The sequence below is a fragment of the Ochotona curzoniae genome, unplaced genomic scaffold, assembly GCF_017591425.1.
Source record: "Ochotona curzoniae isolate NIBS_2020 unplaced genomic scaffold, NIBS_Ocur_1.0 contig_4514, whole genome shotgun sequence".
In the NCBI taxonomy this organism is placed as follows: domain Eukaryota; kingdom Metazoa; phylum Chordata; class Mammalia; order Lagomorpha; family Ochotonidae; genus Ochotona; species Ochotona curzoniae.
The window spans coordinates 5,267,201-5,277,239 of NW_024466312.1; the positions used below are offsets into that span (position 1 = coordinate 5,267,201).

Genomic DNA, 10,039 nt, shown 5'->3' on the forward strand with positions numbered 1-10,039 from the left:
CTGCAGTCATTGCACCCTTTCTGCAGATCAGTTAGCACTGAACCCATTTCCCAGATGAGCAAATCGAGAACGGGCAGGTCCCGGGTCTTAGGAATGCGCGCAGGCGAGGCTGAGCCTCGGGCACTCCCCGGCGTGGGCATTCAGGGCGGGCCCTGGCCGGCGGCGCTCGGCGCGCTGGAAACGCAGGGAGCCCGGCGGCGACCCCGCCACGCAGCCGCAGAGGCACAGCCCCAGCCGAGGGCGGCAGGAAGGGGGCTACGCCCCCAGGATCGCGGCAGGAACCCGGGCTGGCCCGCCTCCCCTGCCACAGGCTGAGCCGGCCCCAGAAGTGATGAAAGCCTCGGCCGAGTCCAGGTCACGCCGAAGCCGTTGCCCTTTTAAGGGGGAGCCTTGAAACGGCGCCCGGGTTCCATGTTTGCATCCGCCTCGCGGGGAGGAAACTCCATGTTGTAACAAAGTTTCCTCCGAGCCCCCTCCCTCCCCCTCCCCCTAAGAACCTGGCTCCCCTCCCTTCCGAAGCTTGCGGGGATCCCTCCCTCCCACCCCTCCCCTCCCCCCCGCGCCCCGATTCCGGCCCGAGCCGGGGGGGAGGCCGGGCGCCGGGGCCAGAGTCCGGCCGGAGCGGAGTGCGCCCGGCCCCATGGACAGCTCGGCCGTCATTACTCAGATCAGCAAGGAGGAGGCGCGGGGCCCGCTGCGGGGCAAAGGTACGGGGGCCGGGGGAAGCGGGGCAGTACGCGGCGCGCCGCAGGACGGGGGGTTAGGGCCGGGACCGTGCTGGGGGGCCACGGCCGCTAGTGCCCGGGGCGCCCGCCCCGGCCCGGCCCGAGAGGGAGTCGGGAGAGAGTTTGAACTCTGCGTGGCCCGGAGGGCGCGGGGCGGGGCCTGCCGCCCTTCGCGCTCCTGTCGCCCCGAGGTGGGGAAACTGAGGCAGAAGTCGAGTCGGGGGAAGGCGACTCGCTGGCCAGGCCGGCGCGGTGCCCGGGCGTCGCCCCCTCCCCCTCCCCCCTTTGGCGCCAGTGGGGCTGGGACTGGGGTGGGGGTGGTGTGGAGCTGGGCGCCTTCGGGCCACCCGCTGAGGCTCCGCCCCAGTGGGCTGCGGGCCTCTCGGGGCTGGGGAGGGGGCGCCGAGCTGACAGCTGAGTGCCAAGGCCTGGAGAGCGCTCCCGCCAACACGGAGCCGCGCGCCCCGCAAACTTCCGCGTCACGGAAAGACAGCGGGGACAGCGCTTCTAGGAGTCGCTGGCGCGCACCCATGGGGAGAGCCGAGTGCACGATCGGGCACCCGGTGTTTGGGCTGTGTACACGCCCGAACCCAGTGGTTCGCACCTAGGCTGCACCCCCGGGGTGAAGCTGGCCAGGGTGAAAGAGTCTGCTCTGTCCTTCCCCAACCCCCATCCAGGTCTTCCCTCCACTTGCTTGGGCCCAGCCTGCCTGGGACAGGGGGCAAGGGGCAGGGGTGGCGCTTGTCAATCAAGCCGCTTCTAGGTCGGAGGTCTGGGTGTGACTGGAGCAGAGGAGGCGGGGCAGCCCCCATGGCCGCGGGACACTGGCCCCAGGCCTCTGACTGCACTCACTACATTTGGGGCCCAGCTTCTGAGGACCTTGCACCCACAGGGGCCCCGAGAGGATGGAGAGAGAGTTGGAGTGGGCGGCCGGGCCCCAGGCCCTGGCTGTCCTGAGCAGAGGCAGCTCGGGTAAGGGTGGCCCACGTGATAGAGGACAGGGAAAGAAATGGAGACAGTCCCCTGACAGGGCCCCCCTCCAGACCATGCACTGGCTAACCTGCGTGCCTTTGTGTCAGTGGTGCCAGAAGTCCTCCTGGGAGAGCTTCAGAGACCGGGGGCAGAGATGAGTGGGGGCCTCCCCTCACTCGGATGGGACCCTGGGGTCCTCCTTGCCTGGGCTGTTGATGGTGGTGCCTCCGGCCTGCAGACGCCTGCACTGTCGGCATGCCTGCCTCTGCAGGCCCGCGTGCCCACAGCCCCTATCTGGGGCCTCTCTCCTGCAGGCGAGCAGAAGTCAGCAGCTTCCCAGAAGCCCCGGAGCCGAGGCATCCTCCACTCTCTCTTCTGCTGCGTGTGCCGGGACGATGGGGAGGCCCTGCCAGCCCACAGCGGGGCTCCCCTGCTCGTGGAGGAGAATGGAGCCATCCCCAAGGTGTGTGGCAGACGCAGGGGCACCTGTTCTTCCCAGGGAGGAGGGTGCTTAAGGGAAGGGGCTCCTGCTCAAACTTTGGCACCACACCTGCAGACCTTGGAAGATAAGCGCAGTCAGTTCCCTTCCAATCCCAGCTGCCTCTGTAGCTCCACCTCCCAGCACTTGGCTCTGCCCCCACGGTACTGTGAAAGTCCCTGGGAAGCTTTTCTGTGGAATGGCAGAGCCAGAAGGGCTTGCTCCAGAACCTCCTGGTTGGTGCCAAAGATGGGAGGGGGATGCTGTGTCCCCCATGGTCCCCACAGCCCCTAGATAGCATCCCATGCATGCACGCCTGGAAGAAAGTATGTCCACCCAGCCCACCCCTCACTACTGCAGACCCCAGTCCAGTACCTGCTCCCCGAGGCCAAGGCCCAGGACTCCGATAAGATCTGCGTCGTCATCGACCTGGATGAGACCCTGGTGCACAGCTCCTTCAAGGTGGGTGCCACTCAGCAGCCCTCACCCTTTTGGGCCAGGTCCTGGGGGGGGAGGTCTCTGCAGGTCCTTCCTTCTCTACCCTCTCCCCGCCCCATCCACCATGCGCCACCTGCAACCCTTTTATGCCTCCTACAGCCGGTGAACAATGCGGACTTCATCATCCCTGTGGAGATTGATGGGGTAGTCCACCAGGTGAGGGCCAGGGGCAGCAGGTGCAGTGGGGGGGAGAGGTGGGTGGACGTTTGCCTGCGACCTCCCAGGCTCCTCCACCACCCCAGACCGTCCTCCCCACTTGGATAGAAGAGTACAGTATCACCGGCCCAGAGAGGGGGTTAGACTTGCCCAGGATTGCACAGAGCCTCAGGGACATAGTTTTCTCCCTTGAGACCCCGACCCTGACTCTTGCAGTGCCCCCTTGCCCCACCCTGCCCAGGACCCAGTTCAAGTAATTCAGGATAGGTTGTATGCTGTCCAGCCTGTTCTCCATTACTTGGCTCGGGTGCCGGTGCATTGCAGTCTTGGGGTAAGGGGGCTGGTCCCCCCCCACTCCACTTCCCTCCTGCTACCCAGGGGAGGGGATCCTTCATCTGCCTGAGGCAGGAGGAGTTAGGAGTTAGTGACTCCCATCAGGTGGGACCTGAAGCTGCTCAAAAACCTGTGCTGGGAGGGATGGGTGGCTGTCTTCCTCTGTTTCAGGGGGAAGGCTTGCCTTGCCCTCCAGGCCCTGTGGCCTGAGGCCAGCCACCTCCTCACTGGCCCGCCCCCCAGGTGTACGTGCTGAAACGGCCGCATGTGGATGAGTTCCTGCAGCGAATGGGGGAGCTCTTCGAGTGTGTCCTGTTCACTGCCAGCCTCGCCAAGGTGAGTCCCCACCCCCAGCTGGTAGGGAATGCTGGGACCACACTACCTTCCCACCTGCTCCCACCTTATCCAGCCTGTGGCTGGCTGCTGTGCCCGAGAGCTATCTGGGCCACCTGCCACCCCAGGATGACCTGCTTCCCACCCCCCCCAGTATGCAGACCCAGTAGCTGACCTGCTGGACAAGTGGGGTGCCTTCCGGGCCCGGCTGTTCCGGGAGTCGTGTGTGTTCCACCGGGGCAACTACGTGAAGGACCTGAGTCGGCTGGGCCGCGACCTCCGGCGAGTGCTCATCTTGGACAATTCGCCTGCCTCCTATGTCTTCCATCCAGACAATGCTGTGAGTGCAGGCGGGGACCTGGGACAGAATCAGCCCTTTAGTTGCCTTGGCCTCCCTCAGCCCAGGTCCCGGGGTGTCTGGGGGCTGGTGGGTGCCTTTCCATTCCTTTTGCACTGCCCTTCCACCTTGTCCACCTGTGCATATGGACAGTCCAGGGTCCCTCCCAGACCATGTAGCAGTTTCAGCTTCTGAAACTGTTACTTGTGATCTACTTATGGGTCACGGGGCTTAATGAATCCCGATTGGGATTTGTAACAAAGTGATGTGAAGGATCCTAGGGTGCTTTGCACACTGTAAGGTGGGAGTCTCCAAGAGCAGTGGGTGCTGGCGTCACATACACCGCCCCCATCTCCACAGGTGCCTGTGGCCTCCTGGTTTGACAACATGAGTGACACGGAGCTCCACGACCTCCTTCCCTTCTTTGAGCAACTCAGCCGGGTGGACGACGTGTACTCGGTGCTCAGGCAGCCTCGGCCAGGGAGCTAGTGAGGCGCCAGGGGGCCAGGACCTGCCCCACCCATCCCGCCACACCTCCCACGCAGACTGCACGTGTGCCCCTGCCTGCACCTGCGCTGTTTCTGGAGCAAGCCATGGGCAGTGCCACCCACCTACTCAGTGCCTTGGGGAAGCAGGTGTCTCCCCCCACCAGCCTCGCCTCACTTTGCGCGGGCTGCCAGGGAGCAGCCCGAGGTTATGCCCAGGATGACGAGCTCTTGGGCCCTCTGTGTCAGTGCCTTCAAACCTCTTTGCAACTTCTGGGGCAAGGCGGAGGGTGGGGGGGACCCTGCCTTCCGCTCCCTTTTCTGTCTTCTCTCCATGCTGCCATGTTTTTTTTTTTTTTCTGCTGCCAAATCGGGTCTTTTGGCCCATCCCAGTTCTGCTTAGGGGGCGGGGTCACTGCTGCCCCAAGCCTTGGGCACACACCCCAACACATTGACCCACGCCCTCCAACACCCCAGCCTGGGAATGGTGGACACCAAGTGCCTGCTCGATCCCCCTAGGGGGCAGCACCTCGACCTGGGTCAGTTCTTGCCCCAGGCAGGGGGCGGGGGAGGCCTGCCTTCCCCACCCCCTCCCCTTTACCTTTGGGACTGAGAGCTCTCCAGCCCCCCATCCCCTGTGCCTTCACCACCCTCAGAGCTGAATGCGGGACCCTCTGTGGTGCCATATAAATATGTATATGTGTATATAGATTTTAGGGAAGGGTCAGGTGAAGTCACTCTCTCACCCCTTCCCTGGGCCCGGGAACTCGGGGTTGGGAGGGAAAGGATTTTTACATTTTTTAAAAAACTGCTATTTTCTGAATGGAACAACCTGGGCCAAGGCTCTGTTCCCCCCACACCCTCTGTGCTCCATTCATTTCATTAATTCATTGATGCCTTGACCCATCAGCCAAATGTTAGGTGGAGGTGGGGGGAACCACTTAATCGGGGCCTCCCCCACCAACATGATTTTTCTGGTGCCTTTGGGGGATGTGTAGGAGGTGGGATCCTTTCTAGCGGGGAGAGGATTGGGGGTCTCCAGAAAGCCTGGGCAAGCTGCTGCCCCCTCATACCAACCTGTCCTCCTCAACTCCCACTCTGCAGCGCCCCCTGCTGGCTGGGGGTGGCTCCAAAAATCTCCGTCCCCCAACTCCTACTTCTGAAGCCCCCTTCCGCACCTGCTGAGGCTGGAGATTTAGGCCCTGGGCCCTGCCCGGAGTCTGACCATTAAGGGGACCCACATCTTAGTGCCAAGGGGGATGTCAGGTGATGCTGCACCCTCTTCCCCCTCAGCTGGGTGGGGTAGGGGGAGCAAGTTGGGTGGCCTTCCCATTTAAGTGCCTTCTCTGTGGTGAGAGCCTTACCGAGTGGTGACAACTTAAAGAGAATGCCAGACCCCCCAAACCGGCTTGCTTTTGTGGTTATTGGGGGGGACGGTGAGGAGTGGGGGGAGGAGACATGATCTGAAGTGGGGTGAGTGATCGCGAGTCACATTTAGGTGGCCGCCTCAGCAAACCCTGTAGGGGTGGACGGGAGTAGAGAAAGTTGCTGCCCCAGGCTTGTGGGGAGAGGAGGGCTACCAGCCCAGCGTGAGCTGGGTGCGGTGGCTCTGTTTAATTCTACCTCTCAGCCTTGGTTATCTGACCTGCAGAAGAGGCTCTCTGCAAACTTATCCCGGAACGCACCTGGCCGGATGCTATTAAGCTAAAATGCCAGTGTACAGGCAGTTCCTGGACTACACTGAGGGATGGTTTTGGGGTCCAGAAGGCCCCCCCCAAAGTTCCATCATCCATGGGGTGGTAGGATGGGGCCGACACCCCTGCGCCCCGCCTCCCCAACGCCCATTAACACACCCCACTTCCTGCCCCCGCCCCTCGCCCCGGCTGGGCGCGCTTCCTCTCGGGAGGCAGGGCACCCCCCCACTCCCCGGCGGGAAATGACCGCCCAGGCAAGCTCCCAGGCCCGCCCTCGCCTCCTTCCCACGCTGGCCGCTAGGGGCCTCTCCGGGCTCGCGCTGTCCGGCCTGACCCCACCTTCCTCTCAACATCCTTCGCTTCACCCCATTCCAGAGGCTAGAGAGATGAAGGGCCGCCTTCTCCTCTCCCGTCCCCTTCCCCCACTCAGAGAAGGAAGCACCTTTCCCAAATGTTAGTTCCTCAGGCCCCTCATTCCTCCTTCCCAGACGCTGTTCTGGTGACCCTGAGTCTGGGGAGGTGTGATTCTGCCCCCTCCTCACCTCATTTCACCTTGCGCTATTAAGGAAAAGCCAAGAGGCACCCACCTTTGTGCAGAAGCTTCCAGATCCTCTGAGCCTTGGACGGTCCCGCTTGACCTCTGGCCTCCTTCCCCGGGAAGGCAGGGCAGGTTGGGGAGTAGGGAGGAGGTCCCGCTCTAGTCCCTGGCCTCCATGTCAGCGCCGCTCTGCCGCTGCTTGCTGGCCCCAGGTTTGCGTCTCAGAAACTGCTGAGTTTGAGACTACAGTTAGGATTCCCCAGCAGCGGCTGCCGCCACCTACACACCCTTCACCCACACACAGTTCAACTCAACCGCATCAGTATGGAAACTTCCTGTGCCAGGCGCAGTGCCAGGACCCAGCTGGGCCTCTGCTCTCAAAGAACACAGCCAGTGTAGAGTCTGCTGGGCTGCAGAACCCCGGTGGGACCAGACAGGACCTCTAGCCCTCCTGGGTATCTCTGCAAGGGTGGAGGTGGGGACGCAGAAAGCCCTCCCAGCAGGAAGACAGATGGAGATTCCCGTTTGGGGTAAGGGATCCAGGGAGAGTGGCCAGGACCGGCAAGGTGCACCCAGACAGCCAACTGTGCAAGCAGAGTCAATGAATGGGGACAGCTGAGAGCAGCACACAGCAGGGGTGGGAGGGAGGCACAGGCAGGCCAAGGGAGTGTGCCTGCAGGTGTCACGAAGGGACTTTAAGGGACATGGAGCATGAGGCGGTGCGTTCACTGAACCTGGCAGTGGCAGGTGGAGAGCTAAGCAGGGAGCGGAGACAGGGACTCTAAGGGAGACCACAGCCACATGGCCTTGCTAAGCTGGGGGGCAGAGGTCAAATAGAGAGAGAAGGCAGGAGGATGGGTGTGAGGCAAGAGATAAAGCAAGCGGAAGCGAAGCTGGCTGGCTGGCCACCATCAGGGCCAGGGAGGGGCTTCGGGTGGGGAAGGAAGGCCACAGAACTTGCGGCTTTAGAGATGTCAGCTGTGAGAACGTGTAACCCAGGCTGGTCGGGGCAGGCCAGTATTGCAATTTGCTTACACACACACACACACACACAAGCTATAGGAATCAGGCCCCCATAAAACGCCACTAGCAGGAGCGTAAGCTGCTACAGTCTTGCTGGAGAAATAATCAACAAACAATAATCAACAGTTTGGTAATGCAGACACCCTGGGTTGCAGCAGTTCACTCGGAGTTCCTTCCCCAGACTTCCTAGCCAAGGTGGGCGAGGGTAGTTGGCAGAACACTTGAAAGAAGTGTCACTGTAAGGGACTAGGGAGATCAATCTTGTCATACACTAGATATACCTGTAATTATGAAAAACGATGAGAACTATACACTCAGGGCTCCAACATACATTGCCAGGATGCTTGATAATGCTGTGGTATGTCCCCCACTAAGGAGACATAGCTCTCTCTACACACACACTTGGGAAAGCAGTGGGAGCTAATCCTGGGGAGCAGGGTGAGGGTACTGGGTCATTTAAAATAGGAGAGTGAGGGCCCGGCGCGGTGGCGCAGTGGTTAAGGTCCTCGCCTTGCACGCCCGGGATCCCATATGGGTGCCGGTTCTAATCCCGGCAGCCCCGCTTCCCTTCCAGCTCCCTGCCTGTGGCCCGGGAAAGCAGTTGAGGACGGCCCAAAGCTTTGGTACCCTGCACCGGCATGGGAGACCCAGAAGAGGCTCCTGGCTTCGGACCGGCATAGCATCGGCCCGTTGCGCTCACTTGGGGAGTGAATCATCGGATGGAAGATCTTCCTCTCTGTCTCTCCTCTCTGTATATCTGCCTTTCCAATAAAAAAATAATAAAAATAATAAATCTTTAAAAAAAATAAAAATAAAATAGGAGAGTGCACATTGAGTGTGCAGTGACTAGTCTGCTGTTACACCTGCATTCTGTACCAGGGTGGCTGGGGGAGCAGCTCCGCTCCTGATTTCAGCTTCCTGCTGGCACACACCCTGGGCAGCGGGCAGCAGCTGATTGGGACCCAGGTACATGTGAGACGTTCATTGAATTCCTGTCTTCCTGCCTCAGCCTAACTCATCCCCAGGTATTTGGGAGATCTCTCTCTCTTTCCCTTCTTTATTTTTTTAAGGTTTATTTATTATTTTCTTTGAATAGTCAGATACACAGAGAAGAGGAGAGACAGAGAGGAAGATCTTCCGTCCAATGATTCACTCCCCAAGTGGCCGCAATGACTGGTGCTGCGCCAATCCAAAACCAGGATCCAGGAATCTCCTCCAGGTCTCCCACACAGTTGCAGGGTCCCAAGGCCTTGGGCTGTCCTCAACTGTTTTCCCGGGCCACAAGCAGGGAGCTGGATGGGAAGTGGGACTGTTGGGATTAGAAATCAGTGGCCATATGGAATCCCGGCGCACACAAGGCAAGGACTCTAGTCGCTAGGCTACCACGCTGGGCCTACTGTTTCCTTTTCAAACAAAAATAGGATCAAAAATTAAAAATTTTCTTACACATCTAAAAGTTTCAAATTTGTGTTTGTTTGACAGCAGATGCAAAGTTCCCATGTACTGATTTACTTCCAAGATGTTCTTAATGGCTCGTACTGGGCTGGGCCAAAGTTGGGAGCAAAGCATACAGTATAGGTCTTCCATGTGGGAGGCATTCCTTTCAACATCAAAAAACAAAAGAAAAAGGTCACTCTGGTTAAAAATCCAATATCTAGGGGAAACTTGCTTGTGTTCTGGCCATTTACTGTTTTTTTCCCACATCAATATTTATTAAGCAATATAGGTTAGTAACTATTTGCATAGCATTGACATTCTACCGGGTTTTATGAGTAACCTAGGAGTGGTGTGTTGATTTTTTTGTTGTTTTCCTTTCGAGAAGCAAAGAAAGTGGTATGAGATATATATGAGGAGGTGTAGAGATTTGAACCAAATTCTGTGCCTTTTTCCTTTTATAAGATTTTTAGTATTTAGTGGAAAAGCAGATCAGATTGACAGGGAGAAGGAGAGACAGAAAGATCTTACATCCACTGGTTCACTCCTCAGATGGCTGCAATGGCTGGAGCTGAGCCAATCCGAAGCCAGGAGCCTCTTCCAGGTCTCCCACACGGGTGCAGGATCTCAAGGCTTTGGGCCTTCCTTGACTGCTTTCCTGGGCCACAAGCAGGGAGCTGGATGAGAAGTGGAGCTGCCGGGATTAGAACTGGTGTCCTCTCAGCTATATGTTGGCAGTGGAAAAACTGGGCAAAAGGACACTCTGTAATGGACTATGTAATCAGTGGATTCTTCAACGACCTCATCGTGCTTGGAGTGGTGAGAGTGGCAGCAATTCAGAGCTGTTGAACTATCAAAACCACAAGATCAAGACTCTCCGAGCATGCCCTACATCTGGGACCTGGGATGGGTGAAAGATTGGGTGGGGCTTCTCCCTTAAAATCTCCTTTTACATCAGATTTATTAAGGAAACAATACGGAACTAATTGTCTTGCCCATCTTCCTGTAGCGCTTGAACTTTTTTACCCTAATT

At 59.0% G+C, this 10,039-nt stretch overlaps 1 protein-coding gene across 1 annotated transcript; it reads left to right on the forward strand.

The window, feature by feature from the left end:
- Positions 1–372: 372 nt before the first annotated feature.
- Positions 373–5,721, forward strand: CTDSP1 (CTD small phosphatase 1). The gene is made up of 7 exons (XM_040986513.1): positions 373–707; positions 2,012–2,160; positions 2,536–2,637; positions 2,773–2,829; positions 3,406–3,498; positions 3,650–3,835; positions 4,193–5,721. Exons 1-7 carry the CDS (start codon positions 641–643, stop codon positions 4,319–4,321), a joined length of 783 nt encoding a protein of 260 aa, XP_040842447.1. The 5' UTR covers positions 373–640; the 3' UTR covers positions 4,322–5,721.
- Positions 5,722–10,039: the final 4,318 nt, after the last annotated feature.

Excerpts from the sequence above, each read along its gene's own strand:
- CTDSP1 (XM_040986513.1), top strand. The coding sequence starts at position 641 with ATGGACAGCTCGGCCGTCATTACTCAGATCAGCAAGGAGGAGGCGCGG. Across the intron at positions 708-2,011 it reads GGGCCCGCTGCGGGGCAAAG|GCGAGCAGAAGTCAGCAGCT; the intron begins GTACGGGGGCCG and ends TCTCTCCTGCAG. Across the intron at positions 2,830-3,405 it reads TTGATGGGGTAGTCCACCAG|GTGTACGTGCTGAAACGGCC; the intron begins GTGAGGGCCAGG and ends CCCGCCCCCCAG.